The sequence below is a fragment of the Leucopleurus acutus genome (assembly GCF_964270905.1).
Source record: "Leucopleurus acutus genome assembly, chromosome: 6".
NCBI lineage: Eukaryota > Metazoa > Chordata > Mammalia > Artiodactyla > Delphinidae > Leucopleurus > Leucopleurus acutus.
This window is the reverse complement of record NC_139149.1, coordinates 80,846,327-80,865,792: the sequence shown is the minus strand read 5'-3', so window position 1 is coordinate 80,865,792 and position 19,466 is coordinate 80,846,327. Positions and strand designations below refer to the sequence as shown.

Genomic DNA, 19,466 nt, shown 5'->3' with positions numbered 1-19,466 from the left:
GCGTGACTCAGTGCTTACGCAACTTCACGTGGTATCGGAGCCATTGGGTTTTTTCTTCTTTAACTTTGTTAGGTTTGGGGTGCTTGTCTCTAGGATTTTAATTTGTCTTCCATCTTACCAGTTATGCTCTCACTGCTTTTTCTGCCTCAATTGCAGCAGAATTAACAGTAATGTAGTTTTACAGGTAACTGGTTCTGACATTCTTATATTCGCTAGATATCTGTTGATAGCTTGTTAAGTGTCACCCACTGTGTCAGGTTCTGGGGTCACAGAGCTCCCTGCCAAGGAATTGATAGCCTACGGAGGTGGGGGAAAGAAGTAAACAGGCTATGACAATCACACATGCTAAGTGTGATGCCAGAACAGTCGCCAGGTGCCACTGGGATCCAGGAAAACATATCTGGGAGACAGCAGGGCCAGCAAAGCTTCCAGGAAGAGGGATGGTAACCTGTAGGACAAGGAGTGATTAGTTATGTCATTGAAAGTCTTTCAGATCCCAAGCATCAACTTAGATTATTTTTATTATAATGTTTGAATATGTATAAATATAAGACTAGATAGAAACTCCTCAGGCTTTTGACTCTAATATAGCAATAAATCAAAAAAAATTACAAAATACATGCAAACAGAAACCACCAATGTTCACATTAACTGCACGGGACAACAATGGTAACAAACACTCATGAGTGCTTACCTATGCTACGCCCCACTCTGAGAGGTTACATTTAACTGTCACAACAACCCCATGGGGTAAGTGCTATGATTATGCCCATCTTACAGGTGAAGCAAAGGAGGCACAGAGAGGTTCAGTTACCTACCTGAGGTCATAGAACTAGTGGGCAGAAATGGGACTCCATCCTCGGCTGTCTGGATCCTGGGCAGGAGGCTTGCTGCCCTTCTTTGTAGTGGATGGTGTGATATTTCACATTTTGCATGGGATTATGGTCCTGGTGGCTAAGGTGCTGAGTCTTTAGGATCCAGTACACACCACGGGAGTGGAGGTTTTGCAGTGACTTAAAGTGGTGGGCAGTGGACCCGTCACATGGCGCAGGGATCTTTACTCAGACTACTGCCAAATTCCGCGCATCCAGGAGGCTCAGTGTGCTACATTATCATTGGCCCTCCCTAGACTCAGACATTTCATTTTCTATTAAGTCCACATTCTTTTCTCATTAGCCCCTGGCAATTAAAGTCGGACTACCAGCACAGCTGTGATCCTAAGTACAAATGTGGGCGCTGAAATTTGACAGAGGTGTGTGATGATATGGTGGTCCTTCAGATGAGCTGAAATATGTTTTGATGCCAGCTGTTTTAGATTACCATCAAAAGGAAAAGACAATTTAAAAATTGCCACAGTAGGGCTTCCCTGGTGGCGCAGTGGTTGAGAGTCCGCCTGCCGATGCAGGGGACACGGGTTCGTGCCCCGGTCCGGGAAGATCCCACATGCTGCGGAGCGGCTGGGCCCGTGAGCCACGGCCGCTGAGCCTGCGCGTCCGGAGCCTGTGCTCTGCAACGGGAGAGGCCACAACAGTGAGAGGCCTGCATACTGCAAAAAAAAAAAAAAAAAATTGCCACAGAGACCTCATAAAAGCCCTAAGATATTTCCAGCAACCCTCAGAGATGCACTGACTAGTTTGAGAAACACTGGGAGAAGCAGGAGAGAATGGGAAGAGTTTCAGGGGGGCCCTGCATGTGATAAACCTAGGGCTGGGCAGAGCCTGGCTCTTCCAGGAGGAATGGACAGAAGGTCACAGAGATTAAGCAACAGTCAGATCCAGAAAGGGCCTTGTAAGCCACATTAGAGTGTTTGGACTTGATACAGAAGGAACCACTGAAAATGTCTGTAGGTCGTAAACAGCAAGGACCAGGCCTCATTGTTGTCAGTTATCCCAAGTGCCTGTAACTTAAGGGTGTGTGATAAATACTTGGAATGGCATAGATAAAATTAATAAGAAGTTTGTTTTAGGGTTTGGTGTGATCAGTTGAGTAAGAATCATAAAATCATTTGATGATAGAAAATCATCAAATTTTTTGTCTCGCCCACTTTGGTGGGCAAAACTAAACCAATCCCACCTTCCCTGGGAGAGTTGAGAGATAAGTATTGTAAAGCATTTTGAAATATATAGAGAGAACAGAAATGCTAGTTGATCACACTTCATTCTTGGGTTTTAAGGAGTCACACACCTGATTTTAAGGAAGTACAACCTGATTACCACTTCAAAACTCACAGACTGCTGGTTATCCAACTAAGCTAATAATAATTGCAAGGGCAAAAATACCACTAACATGTATGGTGAAGGCTTAACCCTGGGTCACATGTTTTATTTAGCACTTTATGCACATTATCTCAATTAGTCCTTACAATTGTTCTATAAGATTGACACTGTTATTATCTTTAGTTTCCAGGTGAGGGAACCCTTATGTATTTGCCAAAGATCAAATAGCTAGCACATGGCAAAGCTAGAACTGAAACCCAAAGGTTCTGACCCCATCACCTTAACCACGGTGTTTTTTACCATATGGCCTAAGGGAAGGCTCTAGAAAAGCCTGGATATGGAACGGGACAGCCATGTCCCCCGATGCCAAGGGGAAAACTTAAAAAAACTGAATTCTAATGGTGCAAAAACCCGTTCCTCACCTCTGATGGCTCTCTACAATTTATTCTGACCTCATTTATTCTGAGATAACTGGGTAGGAGATGCCAGCTAACAGCTAAATTAGAAATAGCTAATACAAACACGTTCCATTAATTTTATGACTGCTCAAATAAATGTAGCAAATTAACTGGAATTGGTCTTCCCTTTCCTGTAATTTATGCATTGTTAAGTTTAGTGTTATCTGACATCTTTATTTCTTGATCTTCCTTGATGTAGACCTGATGAAATCAGAGCGATGCTTCTTATTTGACTGAGACAGCCAAATCCTAAGTTTCCTGCTAAAGGTTTTAAGATCCTTTCTTTATAAGCAGTCTTATTTTATAACAACAAAGGAGAAATTTTATTTTGAAACGCATGAATCATTTCTGAAGTGATTCAGAGATTCTGAATTCTACTTTTACTTTCTTTCCCATCTCGGCCTGATACTTAGTTTTTCTCTTTGAACCAGAGCATCATATTCAAGTTCAAATGCCAATAGTACTTGAGTCTCAATTAATATGTTTCAAAACCTGCATTGAGGTAGTGACTTTTTATTAACTATGGAATAAAAAATATATATCAAAGAGAATTTTTGTTAGGCCTTTTAGAGTTCTGCCTCCCTTACCTTCTCAGGTTTATAAGTAGCAGCAGAAAAAAATGAAATTATTAGCTAATGTAGAGTGTGACAAATTACCTAAAGACAATGGTGTTAAATGGTAAGGTTGGTTAGAAGTGTTAATAATGAAGTTTATGAAATATGTTATACTGAGGCTGTTAAAATATCTCATACTTTATGTTTTTCTTGATTGTTTTATTAGAGTTTGGTACTCTTTTCTCTAATTCATTTGCTTGTATTATTTAATATAAAGTTGTATATTTTATGTACCTATATAAACTATATCATAAATATTGTGTCTATATATGTGTGTGAGTATGTGTATGTATATAGAAAATATTAAAATATTTAAAATACTAGAAGTATTTATATTTTTATACATATTAAATATTTGTGTATACATGTATATAAAGAATGAGGAAGACTCAAAGAAATCTTGACAAATCCACTCCTTGTTTTAGGCATGTTCTTACAGGAACTCACAACCATCCTAGAAAATAGTCTATCCATTTTCTTCTTGCAAATGTCCAGAAATATTTAATCAAAGATTTTTGCCTTAACTCCCCCAAACAAATAAAATGGTTAGGTAAAACCCCATTAGCTTAAAGTTCCATTTAGTAAAGAGCTTTTAAAACATGTTATACATCAAAAAAAATTAGTGTGTTTCATTGGCATAGGGAGGGAACAGTATAAATAGCAGCACGAATAAAAAGCTTCTCTCCCATCCCCCAATTCTCTCTTCCTTTTCACGAGCATCAAGGTTGTCACTGATGCGATTGCTTTTCAGAATTTTTTTTTTTTTTTGTAAATGACAAGAGAGGCAATTACAAGCAGTTCTTCTCCCCGTGACACTACCCGGAAGACGGGCAAATTGCATCTCTTGATGGATGCCAGCTATTATATACACTGGGTTGGAAATCTCCATATAGGGAAAGGAAAACGAACAGAGGGAAGACTGAACAAAAACACCAACAAATAAAAAGAAGTTTTCATGCAAAGAGAGAGGCGGTTAATTGCTAGCAGACTCGAATTTTGCAGAACACTGAATACCATGAACTATCTGTGAACATGTATATACTTTCACATACTCACGCACATCATAATAACTTTTGAGATAGCAAATAAAATTCATGTGTCTCAAGCTTAACAAATTCAAATCACATGTAGTTTTTCATTCAGGATAGAATCTGGAAACGGGCCACTTTGTGCTAGGGAAGAAACTTAGATGATTCATGCTGCAGGTGTAAATATAAATAGTCTCATACTCCTTGTGTTATGTGGAGGATTTACAAAATCTGAAATATATTATTTGAATAAAATGAGATGTTATGAGAAGGGATCACTAACACGCTTCTAAGTACACAGGAACCTCCTGATGGTGCTGTTTGATTTGAACTACAATTCAGCTCATGACTTTGACTTTGGGTCCTTGTTTGGGGAGAGGGGATGGGCAGGAGGAGGAAGATTTAATTCTAAGGCCCAAAGCACTGCCATCAGAAAGCTGCCTGTCTCTCAGGGCGTTGTTCCAGGGACTGTGTTATTGCAGGGGTCAGTCTAAGAAGTGGATTCTTTCTGTAATGCTGTTAGGGAAAATATGCTAGATTTATGAAATATATGCAAGATAGCTATTAACTATTTTGTGACTGTTATTCTTGTGTGGGTTAACATGCAAAATAAAACGCTATTAGGAAGATGACGTTTCACTTGCTGAAGGTGAATATTTATACATATTAAATATTTGTGTATACATGTATATAAAGAATGAGGAAGAATATGAAGAATGAGTTTTAATTCTCATCCAAAATTTTATTTCCAGTAATACAGCCATTATTAACTCTTAGCAAAGTGCTTGGTACATAATAGGTCAATAATAAATATTTGCTTATCAACTCAAGGAATAGAACAGGTTGCTTTTCAAAGTCAAGGGTTTGTCAGTTTCATGTTTTCTCCACTTAGCATGGTATCTGATGCTTATAAAGTGTTAAACAGATGAATGAATGAGTGAATGAATGGGACAAAATTGCTAAGCTGAAAGAAAAAGAAATTAATTTTAAATGCTTAGAGTCACTGTTCATGTGAAATGTTTTCTTTAAAATGTCTATTTCTATTGTTATGGGCTTTTCGTTGTGGTTTAGGTCCAGGATTTTATTATTTTAAGATAGAAATGATTGCCTGATTATTTCAGCCAAGAGTCCCTAAGCAAGGTCTCATGGGTTTAATTTTCATCAGAGAACTTATAGAAAGATCATCCCCCTTCTGCGGGTGTCTTGAGATCTGTTACCGTGAGCTGCTCTGTTTTTTTCCTCCTCAGGTGTGGAGTCCATAGCATGTTCCCCTTACATTTAGCTGCCCTCAATGCTCACTCTGACTGCTGCAGAAAGTTACTGTCATCGGGTAAGTAACTCCATTACCGCAGATCAGGCCTAACATGTCCTGCAAATGAGCCGTGTGGCTTCAGGTGTCTGGTCAGCATGAGCGGCTGCCTGTGCTTCATGTCATCCATGACCCGACGTGGCAGGATGAGTTGTGTCCACAGCTAACTGCATGTGACAGCTCCCAGCGACTCATGGTGTTGAAGCCGTTTGAATGTCAGCATTCCTGCCCCAGAATGAGAGTCTTGTCTGTTTATCAAGTTAAAGCTCGCGTGGTCCAGAGTGAGAGGCAGGCAGGGATGGCCATAGCTTACAGGAAGTTTCTCATAGGAGGAGAAAACATCTTTGAGGATAAGATTGGTGGCATAACATTTCATATTTTTCAACAAAGGGAAAAGGCCGAATCCCCTACGTTTTAATGGTAGAAAATGTCAAATTACCATCCCACTCCCTGAGCTCTGAAAAATTGCTGTGGTTGATACCCCTTCAACTAGGTTTCATTTTAATTTTTTTAATGCGGGTCTATTTGGAACCAAGAAATTCTTTCTGGTTTGGAGCTTTGCTAATCTTTCTTATCACTGCTTCTGCCAACCTCCATGTATTTAGAAGTTCCTGGCTTTCAAAGGTGATAGAGGTCTGCAAGGCAAAGATTGCTTAAGAATTCATTCAACAGATATCCCAGAGGCGTTTTTTGTTTGTTTGTTTGTTTTCCTTTAAGTTCTTTACTTATGATTGATTCTGCTTTCACTGCTTTTGGCATGTTTAACAATAACCCCTGCATGAAAGCACGTTTCCCAAATCTTAAACCAACTGAAAGCTAATAATACACTTAAGAAAATATCTCTTCTAGCATGCTACGATTACTCCTTTGCCTTCCATGTTTTCTCCATGTGTTCTGTCTGCCTGTCTGTTGCCCTACTTATCTCAAACTGGTTTCATAAATTTCTATCCTGGGATTGAAATATGGGGCTGTAGTTCACCCAGGGCTGAATGTGAAAATAAATTCTTCTTGACTTCACGGTTCTTCCTATAAAATTGCCAAGCTTGAGCAGTTACCAATCGTTTCCATGACAACCTCTTTCTGACTACAGTGGCTTGCGTTCTGGTTTTTCTACTAACTGATTTTTCTGTCTCTGCAATGTTTCTTGTGGTTTAACTAGGACAAAAGTATAGCATAGTATCCTTGTTTAGTAATGAGCACGTGCTGTCTGCAGGCTTTGAAATAGACACCCCAGATAAATTTGGAAGAACGTGCCTTCACGCTGCTGCTGCAGGAGGGTGAGTAGTTAACAATTTTAGTTGTTATCTTATGAACGAATTACTAATTCATCTTAACTGACTTAAGTTGTCTGTGGATCAAAGGCAACTTCTTTAGTAAAACGGGTAAGAACTCTTTCTACCAATACCAAATATCACTGTGTTGAATTTCCAGATTACTCGTGTGTTTGTTTTTCCAAAGAAAAAGTGTTAGCCCATCTCATATAGAAAATATTTTTTCTTTTGTTTTCTCTTCTCTCACTCTTTTTTTTTTTCTTATTTTAAATTGTAGGTCTTTAGCCTATAGAATATATACTTACTTGGTACCTCTTCCACCAAAAGAAAATAATTTGAGATTTGTTCCTAAGTTTTTCCTCTTTCATTGCTGGAAGGTGGTTGATAATCAAGGGAATCCACGGTTGAGTTAATTCATGTTCATTTACAGACATTTTGGTCCTTATTTCAAAACTGATTCTTAAGTCCTTATAATGATTAAATGTGAACAAAGGTCAAGAAACCCAAAGGATAGGCAAAACGTGAATTAATCCTTGCCTTTTTTTTTAAGTTGTAAAGAGAATTTTTCATCAGATATTCTTTTTCATATAAGTGGTTAGATTAAGGCTCTGATCAATATATTGTTGACATATGACCACACATTGGCCAAACATGGTTTCCTTTGGATGTCCTCGTTTGGATAAGGTGTTGGTTCTTAATCAGTTTCCTAGTCTTAAGGAACAGCAGTGCTTCTCCATGTGTCAACTGTATATGACCAAAGGTATTACCTATTTAACAGAGGTGGATTGACTGTGAAGCTTTAGGGCCCTTTATTTGCATGGCTCCCTTCCAAAGTCTTGTATCTAGTTTTTTGTTTTTCTGTTTTTTTTTTCGGTACGCGGGCCTCTCACTGTTGTGGCCTCTCCCATTGCGGAGCACAGGCTCCGGACGCGCAGGCTCAGCGGCCATGGCTCACGGGCCAAGCCGCTCTGCGGCATGTGGGATCCTCCCGGACCGGGGCACGAACCCGTGTTCCCTGCATTGGCAGGCGGACTCTCAACCACTGTGCCACCAGGGAAGCCCGTTGTATCTAGTTTTATATTCATAATTTTGTTATTATTTTTTTAAAGAGAACCTCCTTCTCCTCACCCCATTTCCTCAAACTGTATGAACTTCCTGAGCCAGGCAACTTGGATCTGTCTCTGTCTTTGATCCTTTGGCTCAAAGAGACAGGTGCTTTCCATCAGCTGACATGTTACACCAACACATAATGACCTCATAAAGTTCTTATATTTTATGACTTAAACTAGTCGCTAGTTCTCTGCGAAAGGTGGCTATAAAGGGTGGAAGTGGGGTGGGGAGAGCCCTCCTCACGTTTATCATTAATGAGATCATTTTTCTTATTTAAACGATAATAAAGTCATAAATCCTAGGCCACTTCTTAGCATCCTAAGTTTAGAACAATGATGGATGAGTGTCTCTTTTTATGCCCCCATTGTAAAAAATATCAGACCTGTACAGAAAAGTGGCAACAAACCATTCTGGATTCATGTCTGAAACCCCTATTAGGATTAGTATTTAGCTATATGCCCTTCAATAGGAAAATTCACTTCAATGGGTTCTTTTCTCTCTACTAAACATGATTTATTGCTTCTGCAAATGACAAAGAAGCTTTGGAAGATCACTACGCTCCATTACATCATTTTCGGCCTTGGTTCTGCACGTTCATTTACCTAGATTACCAAGACAGGAAAATGCTGCTGTTTTATTTTCCATTAAGGAGAGTCTGGGTCGAAAATGGTTATCATAGTGAATTCATTCTGCTGTGATAAAAGGTAACGCTCATCCATTCTGGCTTATTGTTTAAAGGTGACATGAAATTATTCTAGGTTTAAGGGGTTGTTTCATAAACTCTTGATGGTTTTGAAAGAGAATTTTAGGGTAAATGATGAAAACCATCACTGAAAGGTTTCGTCATGTAATAATCATTAAATTCTTTAGTCATGGAATTGAAAATGTTCCATCAAGATCTCTAACGTATTGATATATTAGCTTTGAAAAAGGAATTGTGGGAACTTTAGATCCTTACGATATGGCATTACTCTAATGTGTTCAGGTTATTTTTGTGTTAGCAGAATTTAAAGCTAGTTCTCTCATTTCATCTGGGCGTGCGCTCTGCAGAAAACAGCTCTTTCTGAAGATAGCCCAGCAGTTGACCTCCACCATCTTGATGATGTTTTCCCTGTCTTTCTAGTAATGTGGAATGTATAAAACTCTTGCAGAGCAGCGGAGCAGATTTCCATAAAAAGGACAAGTGTGGGAGGTATGTAAACAGGGAACTCTGCTTCAAGTGCCTAAATAAAAGGAGTGGGGAGCAGTCCATCTGGAAATCGTGTTAGGTTGAAATGGTAAACAGCGAAGCTAGCTGGGGAGATTCCATTCTCAGAAGGAAACCCCTTCTACACCAACAAAGCAGGCACAAGGCGCAAGGAAAGAATCTCCTCTCCCTGCTTCTGTTTAGAAGTGCCAGTTGTTTCTCTGATGCTTCCAATATATATATATAATTGTATCCATGTGGAGGATTACATATTTTATATGTGCATATATATTTGTATCTGTAAAATATGTCATTTCCCACATGGATATAGTTTAGAAAATTCTGTCTGTAGCAGAGTAGAACACTTCAGCCCTTCCAACCCAGAATTTGGTCACAAGATCTGGAGCACTTTATTGTATTTATTGAACATTTCATTTTGGGATAAATCTTTAGACACATTTAAAACATGAATCATAACTAATGAGAACCTGCTGTATAGCACAGGGAACTCTACTCAATGCTCTGTGGTGACCTAAATGGGAAGGTACCAAAAAAGAGGGATATATATATGATTCTCTTCGCTGTACAGCAGAAACTAACACAACATTGTAAAGCAACTATACCCCAATTTAAATAAATAAATAAATAAAACATGAAACACACACACGCCACCTATAGCCCCTTTGGCTATTGGGATGGGTCATAGAACTTTTCTTACCTTATTTGTCCTTTGCATGCATAGCTAAATCATGCCATAATACTAGCTGGTACAGGGAAGAAAACAGCACGAGGAAAGGTGGAGGAAGTGAGGACATGATCAAGAAAACCTCAGGTCATTCAGTTTGGAAACAGCATTTGACACATTTAGGGGAGAGAGAGAGAGACTTTATAAAGATAGACCAGGGCTAGCTTGGGAAAGTCTTCAATTCCAAACTAAAAAATCAAGGCATTGTTCACTGGGGTGGACTGAAGGTTTTAGTACAGGTTTGTTATATGTAGGTATTGGACCTTAGAAAATCCAGTTCTTCATTGATGCCCACTAAAAGTTACGTGAAGTTGCATTAGGGCAAAGGAGGCCAAAAGGGGTGGTATTGCAAGAGTCCAAAGGAGCAGTAATGTAGACCTGAACCAGGATAGGCACTAGGAATGGAGAGAAAGGAGAGATCTACAGGTGGGTGGCCTTGTCTGAAGCCACCATCTTTGTAGCCTTCGTTGTAACATAAAGTCAGAGAAAGTCATGTCTCTTGGCCTCCACACTGAGAGCCAACACCCCTAGGAATACTGCTGTCTGTGCTGGTGTAGTGATGGGCGTCTGGTTTGCAGACTGAATGAAGTCATAGACTGCTGTTTGTTTTTCAGGACCCCTCTGCACTATGCAGCTGCAAATTGTCATTTCCACTGTATTGAGACATTAGTGACCACAGGGGCCAGCGTTAATGAAACCGATGACTGGGGCCGCACCGCTTTGCACTATGCTGCTGCATCAGACATGGATAGAAAGTAAAAACAGCCTTACTTCTGTTTCCTCTCAGGGTGGGGGAGGTGGGGGGAGGTTGCTAAGTTTTCTTCCTACTGCCTCACAGAGAGTGTGAATGAAGAATCCCTCTCACCCAGACCCGAAGGAGTTAGAATTGCTTCACCCCTAGCCCCGGGTTTCCCATTCTGCTCTCTTTACGTTTGATTAGTATGTGTCACTGCACAATTACTTCTCCTCTCTGTTCTTTGGGTCGAATGCCAAGTGGAGCTGTCAAGCCCAGGTTTTCAATTCATTCAAAATCTGTCATAATTTGTTTTGTCATATACTGCGGTTTTCATCATCACCACTTAACACGCTTCATTTGCTGTAAAACTTACATTTGCTAATAAATATGTCATGTGTCAAACATATCCATCTATGCATAATCCTGATAGTCTTCAAATGCAGCATCAGTATTTTAAAATAGGCACTGTTGTTCCAACCTGGGCATGAATACTCTTTCAGGAGCTGGAGTACAGAAAGTTGGGTACCCTGATCATATGTGGATTCTAGGTGGCTAGGAGTGGAAAGCAGAATTAAGTGAACCAGTTCAGGGGGAAAAGGTGGAAGAGGTGCCCACAGTTTATGAGCCTGTTCTCAAAGACTCGAGGACCAGGCCTTCCTTCATAGGAATACTTTTCGGTGATCCTGTTTGGAGAACTACTGAGTTATTTGCTGCCCTGTGCTATGGAGTTGCTTCTGGGTCAGTACTAACTCCTTTTCTTGTAGAGCAGTGGCGTTCAAATGTATTAGACAATGACCCACACTAAGCAATACATTTTACATCATGACCCAATACACACACTCACATATATATGTTTTATACATATGTATGGAAAATGGAAACAAAGATTTCATAAAACCATATTTACTTTTGCTATGTGGGATGCATTTTGATATAGTTTTATTTCATTAAAAAAACCCTACTGACTTCAACCCGCTAAATTGATTTCACAATTCAGTAATGGATTATGATCCATGTTTCCACAGTTTGGAAAACACAGCTTTTTTTCCTTCATATAGTACTGGCAAGACTGTTGTAGCCTCAGGATCCCAGGGCCGCATGTTATTAATTCGACAAACATTTATTGAGCATCTACTATATGCCAAGCTCTATGCTGTTCACTTGGAATAGAATGGGAGACAAGTATACTTCATCTGTTGAGAGCTGGCAGAGGAATCCTAGATAGTGAAGAATTGCTCTGGCACATAAGGGGTGCTTAGGAACCCATTTATTCCTGGATAAATGAGATGCTCAACTGCCAAGGAGGCAGCAAGGAATGTTGTAGAAGCCAGGGACGTTTAAGCTAGTCACTTCCCCTTTCCATGGGGAGTTTAGAATACTCATGGAAGGATGGGCAGCATAACTGCTGTCTCAATCACTGATACCTCGGTGGAAGTTTTAGGAAAGTCACGTTCTCAGTCGGATTCCTTGGGAGAGAACAGACTTACTGGATGGCCTTGGGGAGAACCACGTATATCCTCCATGAAAAATCAGTAGCGCTTGCTTCTTTTGAGTCGGGGGAGAAATTGTTAAGATATAAACTGCACCAAAATCATTAGCAACTTTGCCACTAATTGTAATTTTTTTTTCTTTCCCTTACGCTGAGAAGTAAGACTATCTTAGGAAACGCCCATGAAAATTCCGAAGAACTTGAAAGAGACAGAGAGCTGAAAGAAAAGGAAGCTGCATTGTAAGTTTCTTCTCAGCTTAAGAGCAAGGTGTGGTTACTGATGCTTTGTCTGCTGCTCTGGGTTGCGCATGGGCCAGCCTTACTATCTCGGGGTCTCACTTGGGCTCTTGCAGAAGTGATGTGGGCTTGCCTTTGTTGAAGAAGAAACTATTCTTTTAATATATCCTTCAGATATGCTGTTTTCACACAAGGAACTCTTTCTAAAATTGAAACCTTTGCCGTGACCATCACTGTGATTGGTCCGCAGTTTTTAGGACTAGGTACCTTAAATACAGTTTCTGACTCCGCCATGTAGTATGCCTCAGGGGACATATTAAGCCTCCTCTGAGGGCCTCAGTCTCTCGTTTTGTGACCTGAGGATAACAATTTAGCAGATTCTATGAATAAATGTTTTGAGATTTTGGTGTGAAATGCACCAGTCGTACTCTCCCCTTCTCCCCAGAAGACACCCATCAACTTACAAACAGCTCCTTGCTTCCTGCAGACAGCTGCTCTGTCACCCCTCATCCCACCTGCCCTGCTCTGGTGTCTGACAGAGATTCAGCTATTACTGTGATGGAGTGATTGCCAGCACCCAGGGCTGTGGATAACGTGGGAACCCCTAATGCTTCCTCCTCTGAGAGCCCTTCGTGCACTGGAAGTGGCAGTGAGGAGGTTGTGCTCTGCCCAGTGCAGTGCCCAGTAGGTAGCTGGTGATCAGTAACTGTTTGTTGAATGAATGAACACTTGAATAACTGGTGCCCACAGTTTGTGTCCTGCCCCTGTGAGGCTCAGTGGATGTAGTGCTCTAAGAGTCTGCACACACACAGTCCTTAACTTGCTTATTCTCTTCTCCTGCTGTCAGAGGGACCCGTTTCTCTCTGACTTGAATGCTCATGTCCACTCTGGGGTCTTCCCACTGCCCACTGGGCTCTCCTCCCATGTCCAGACCGTTGTGGAAAGGTGTGGTTAGAAAGTGAGGCCCCAGTGCAAGTTGTGGGGACATAACTTTGACTGTTCCTGGGGTGAGCACAGGAAACACCGCTGTGAGTAAATCAGAATAACAAAGGTTTTGCCCTAATAGTCCAAAATTAAAATAATGGTATTCAAAGACTGTAGAATTTTAAGCCGCCTCAGCAGATGCTCCCTTCTCCAGTGAAATGCAAGCTTGTCCTGGGCCAGAGCAGCCCTCTCTACATCTGAGGGAGAGGGAAGGAGCAGGAGAGGCAGGGGAAGGCAGGGACCAGCCTGCTGGAGATCTGTTTCATGCAATGAAATGCTACTCCCCTTGTCCAAATACACCCCTGACCTAATGCGCCTCTCTTGATCTTGCAGCTTAGGTGCCAAAATTACTAGTCAGGGCCCTGGGTGGTAAAGAAGACAAGCATTCCCAGTTAAGGCTGGATTTCATTTTCCCTTAGGAACAATGTGGAGAATATTCACGTTCTGTAGTATTGTTGTTATTTCTAATAGTACTGTTGACAGTTATAGTTCAGCTGTATTCTGCATTAAATAGCTCTTCGGGAGTAATCCCAGTATTTTCCAAGTTACATATTAAATTTATCAACTGATTTTTAGAGTATAATCCTTTCAGAAGCTGGGAATTGTGTGTCCACTAGAATGCTATTCCTACTGAGTGATTTTATTTCAGGAGCCAAATTCAGTTTAAAATGAGTCACACCTAGGATTCAGTCCATGGACATTTAATTACAAAAATAAAAAAAGACTTCCTTTTAAGGTATAAATCACCAAAGACAGCCTGATACATCAGCACTCCCATAATAGTTTGATTTATTACAGAGAATTTTATGGATGAATCATGTGATATGTAGGTATTTGGTTTAAAAAATTCCTCTTTCATCAGGTTTTCTAGAAATTAAAATGTCTGTTTTCATCTCTCTCTATGTGTGTGCTTTATTTACTCCTTTTGCCTTAGGTAAGTGTCATTTTAAGGTTTTTGAGTAAACTATAGAAATTGTCCACTGGAGGTCTTATTTAATATACAAGCTTATATTTAGGATCTTACAGTTTTGATTTGAGTATGAAATTGAATCGCCCTGGCCTTGTAGAGGACATGTTTGTCCCACTGTCACAGAAATAAAACCGAAATCGTGGAACGTTGCTCCCTGTCTAGTTCTTCCCTCTTTGACCAGCAGGATGGTCCCATTTGCAACACGCCCTGAACAGAACACATTACGTCCCCGAGTACCTGTGTCTTGGAGTCTGGGGCTCTTCAGCGGAGGTGGTGCCACTCCCCTTCCTCTTACCTATTGCAAAGATGGTGTTTTTTTCAGAAAAATTACAACTGTGTCAGAAAAGGCCTTTATTACTTTAAATATTATTTAAAATTTTATTATTATAAAATTTAATATTATTTTATTTATTTTTCCAACCTTTTGATCTCAGAGTCTCCAGTAGCAAGGTTTAAAAATAAACACCCCTCTCTTGAGGTTTGTCCCATTGCAGTATCTTGACCACTTCTTTATTATGCTGAGAACTTGTCTTTTGGACGTGGAGCTCTAAAACTTATTATTCAGTAATCTTGATGACAGGCAGGTTCTGTACCTTAAGATGAGAAGGGAAAAGAAAAACTTAATTACCCTCTAGTTCCTAAAGCTTTTCCTGAATTCTAGAATGGCTATTTTAAGCTGAAGGAGGGGACTTCCCTGGTTAAGACTCTGCGTTTCCACTGCAGGGGGTGCAGGTTCAGTCCCTGGTCAGGGAACTAAGATCCCACATGCTGCGTGGCTTGGCCAAAAAAATTTAAGTTGAAATAAAGATAGCTGCAGAAAACACACAAAAAACATCCAGTACATAAACCCTCATTGCTGTAGGATTTTTAAAGAAACACTTCAACTCACAAAGTGCTTTGTGGAACACTTATAATAAGAGAACATTTACATTAATTATCCCTTTTGGTCCAGAGATGTTTTCAGAGAACATTTACATTAATTATCCCTTTTGGTCCAGAGATGTTTTCTGAAATAACATCTCATCTTTATACTTACAGATGTCTAGAGTTTCTGCTTCAACATGATGCAAATGCATCTATCCGGGACAAGGAAGGCTACAATAGCATACATTATGCTGCTGCCTATGGCCACAGACACTGTCTGGAATTGGTGAGCTGTTTTGTCATGATTTGTTCTCTCTCACACAAACACACCCAAACCTGAAAATGCTGGTCTTAATCTCTCAACAAATGTGCCCTCACTGCCTAATTCAGTCCCCACGGGAACTCACCTGGAAAGATATTCTGTGGTAAGCTATTAAATTGTTTCCCTTTACAATATGTAGGTCTTTTCGTTCCATTTCTGCCCATTCTAATCTCAGAGCTGACTAACAATTGATTCTTTTCCGCATTAACTTGGACTAGGAATTTTAGACCCTGTTGTGGACACAGTTTGTATTTTGAAGATAATTTGGATGTATCAAATAAGCTTAGTATATATTTCCAGAGTCACACTTAGCACCCCAATATCCAGTAACAGTGTCATAAGATGACTTACAGAACCATTAGGCATATGGGTTTGTTATAGTCCCACATTGGTGGTTTAGGAAAAGAAATCGGCAAGGGTATAACAGCAGAGTTTACTGGAATTTCTAAACCACCCCAAATTTCAAACCCATTAGTGATCAAGAAACACTTGATTTGGAGTCTGAAACTCCTTTCTTGGTGTAGGTTACCAGATGCAAACTCAAATGTCTACAGGCACAGGAATATAAAAAACAAGTGAAGTGAGCCCAGGTGTGGATAATAGGGAGTGGTGGGGACTGTGGCAAATAGGACATGTTCTGTCTGAGGGGAGAAACAGCTAGTCAGCTGCAGCTGATGGAGACCAGATGGTACTGCAGAGCCAGGTTTGCTAGAATTCCACTGTTTCAAGAGAAGCTACAAATCTAGACTTTTTGTGTGGAATTTCCTGCTTTGAAAACACTGGGTGGGTTAGAAAGAAAAATTATGGGTTTGTGGCTGAATCCTGACTGCAGGCCATCATTTACTGTCTTCTGAGCACCACCCTTGATTCAGCTTCACCAGGATACATGGGGTATCCCAAACTCACCATCTCTGGTCCAATGATAGGTGCCACCTTCCTTACTGGACTCCAACTGTTTTCCTTGTTCTTTTAAAGGAGAAGTCCTACTTTTCAGAGTTATTTGAAGGTGTGTTTGGTGAAACACTTGCCCTTCATCAACTGCATAGTTTATTGAGAAAGGCACGAGGCAGAGAGCCCGCAAGCAATGGTGTGAGCGCCGACATAGAAATGACTCGATGCCCCAGTGAGGCCCTTTACCTTTGGCCTTGCTGCTGGTTTTTCAAATGGTTCCACTTAGGGTCTTTCTTACTATATTTGTTTTAACTATGAATGTGGGAAAATGTTCATAAAGATCACCCAGTTTGGAAATAAAAAGGTGATTATTCTGGTATTGATTTTTGTGACATTTATTGGTGAATTGTAAGTACCTTCATCATTTCTGCGGATTTCCAAGTCTGCTTTTCCTGAGGTTCTTGTGGATGATAAAGATTTCTTTGCTTGACCTTGGGGGTGGCATTTTTTTCTCTCTCCCGTTTTAATTCCATCATGGTTCCTCTTCCAGTTACTGTGGCTGCATAACAAATTACCCTCAAAGTTAGTGGCTTAAAACAACACTAATCACTTATTTGTTTCTGGTCAGGAATTCAGGTGTGGTTTAGCTGAGCAGTTCTAGTTAATACCCTATGAGATTACAGTGTCGGGGCTGGCATAATCTCAAAGGCTTCTGCTCTCATTTGTCAATCACGTGGGTAGGAAGAATCGAATTGCTGACGTTCCTTGGGCCTTTCTCTCCGTCTCTATGTGGTTCCTTTTTGCGGTTTTCTCTAGCATGGTGTTTTCAGAATAGCTGGATATCTTACCTGGTGGCTCGGGTTGCTAAAGGTATCTGCCCTGGGAGAGAGTGTGAGTGAGAGTGTGAGCAAGGAAAAGAAAGAGACCATATTACTTTCAACGATTTAGCCTTGAAGTTCACATTTCTGCGGCATCTGTTCATTGCCGCAGTCACAAAATCCAGAGGGGTGAAGTAGATGCCGCCTTCCAAGCGCGGGAGTATCAAAGAATTTGTGGACATATTTTTAAACCACCCAGTTCCATAGGAAGCTGTAGGAAGCCAGTGACGTCAGAGCCTTCTATAAACTGAATTTAAAGTAGAATCACAAGTGGCCAAGGGGCAATCTCTTATCTTACAGATGAACAAACCAAACCACAGGGGCATTTACTGGGTTGTCCAAAGTCATAGCTCTGGTCAGTAGAGGAAGTGGTACCATGAATCAGGATCCCTGATTTTAAAAAAAAAATTTATTTTTTTTACCACATCATGCTGCCTTCCATTGCTGGTCAAAGCTCTACCACCATCCAAAGCTTTTCAACATAGGGCAAAATCTTGGTAGGACTTGGTTAAGATATAAGGCAGTAATCACTTGTTCCTTCTAACACCAGCAATGGAAGTTGATCTAGACCTATCAGCAAATAGGATTTGTGTTTAGATCCCACAAAGAAAGGGGTGTGTGTGTGTGTGTGTGTGTGTGTGTGAGAATCAGTGGCAGAGTGAAGGTTTACTACTGTAACTACCCGTATGAGCCTGCATTCCAAAGTTTACTTAAGACACAGCTGTCTTTAATTGGTTTTCTCTATGAAAACCATATGTCATCATTGGACATATGAACTTTTATTTCAAGGATTATTATAGTCTTGATAACTTGTGCTGTTTTAAAGTACTTTGGTGAGTTATCTTTAATCCCATGGTATAATAACTCTGATAATGATTTACCCATAACACCTTTTTTTCTATGTAAATGATATATGGCACGTTATTTTCCTTTTTCAGGAAAGCCCTTTCAGGGCCATTATTTCTGTTATCCAATGAAAAGGTTTTCTGTCTACAGAACGTTTCACAAGTGCTATATGAGAATGAAATTATCCCCTCGATTAGGTCAACACTGTGATTTACAAAGCAATAATGATTCTTGGAAATTATGTACATACTTGACATACAGCACTGTATAATTCTAAGGTGTACAGCATAGTGACTTGACTTACATATATTGTGAAATGAGTACCATAATAAATTTAGTTAACATCAATCATTTCATATAGATAAGAGAGAAAGAAGGAAGGAAGGAAGGAAGTAGAGAGAGAGAGAAAGGAAGAAAAAGATTTTTTCCTTGTGATGAAAATAAGGACTGCTTTTGAACAATAAGGGCTTTTTGAAGGGCATCTTTTCTAACTTTAACTTTCTCTCTCGACTAGGACCTCAGTGCACTCATGCTCCTTAAAACTCCCATTTCTTTGAGGACTAGGTGTTAGGAAAGCAAGCCACTTAACCAATATGCACTAGGAGGTACGTACCTAAGACTCACTACCACCATGCCAATCTTCTCCCTTATCTCATGACACAAACACCTCAGTCCTCCTAGGGGGTTATCTGTTTTACAAGTTGGTCCTGACTCTGTGTTAGATGCTAGAATTATGACAATGAAATACATGTTTCTGGTAGCTCTGAATGGCTTACTTGAGCCTCTGAGCAAGAATTATTCAGGGAGACCTTTTTTTTTTTTGGCCGCACTGCACGGCATGCAGGATCTTTGTTCCCCGACCAGGACCAGGGATCAAACCTGTGCCCCCTGCAGTGAAAGCACAGAGTCCTAACCATTGGACCACCAGGAGATTCCAGGGAGACCTTTCTTTAAGTCACATTACCTAGCCTATGTCTCTGGCCTGTGGAAGGTGTGGAGAGAGTAAATGAGTATTTATGGCCCCTGGGCCTCCCGTAGCAGACCGGGGCCTTTGTGCTTTGGAGTAGGAGTAGGATTAAAAAAGATGGGTGGCATCAGAGACAGCTGATTTGTGGGGTTGGTAAAATTTGTCTTTTGCCTCTTTTCCCAGAGAGCAATTACTGTGATTATGCATATCATTAATTTTGATGCATATTTTATTTGACTCTTAGTGTGTGTTTACTTGGCATTCGTGGTTTACGGCTCCTGTCTGTGATCATAAGCTTAGAATTTGTAAACCATCCTTTGTGTTCAGTCCATTTTGCTATAATCA

At 40.4% G+C, this 19,466-nt stretch overlaps 1 protein-coding gene across 2 annotated transcripts in view; it reads left to right on the top strand.

The window, feature by feature from the left end:
* Positions 1-19,466, top strand: part of ANKRD44 (ankyrin repeat domain 44) — a 321,168-nt gene that overhangs the window by 220,901 nt on the left and 80,801 nt on the right. For both annotated transcript variants that reach the window (XM_082841652.1, XM_082841651.1), the window contains exons 11-16: positions 5,564-5,646; positions 6,839-6,902; positions 9,130-9,198; positions 10,552-10,692; positions 12,322-12,402; positions 15,392-15,503. In XM_082841652.1, coding sequence (XP_082697778.1) covers positions 5,564-5,646; positions 6,839-6,902; positions 9,130-9,198; positions 10,552-10,692; positions 12,322-12,402; positions 15,392-15,503 — 550 coding nt within the window. The remainder of the gene's footprint in view (positions 1-5,563; positions 5,647-6,838; positions 6,903-9,129; positions 9,199-10,551; positions 10,693-12,321; positions 12,403-15,391; positions 15,504-19,466) is intronic.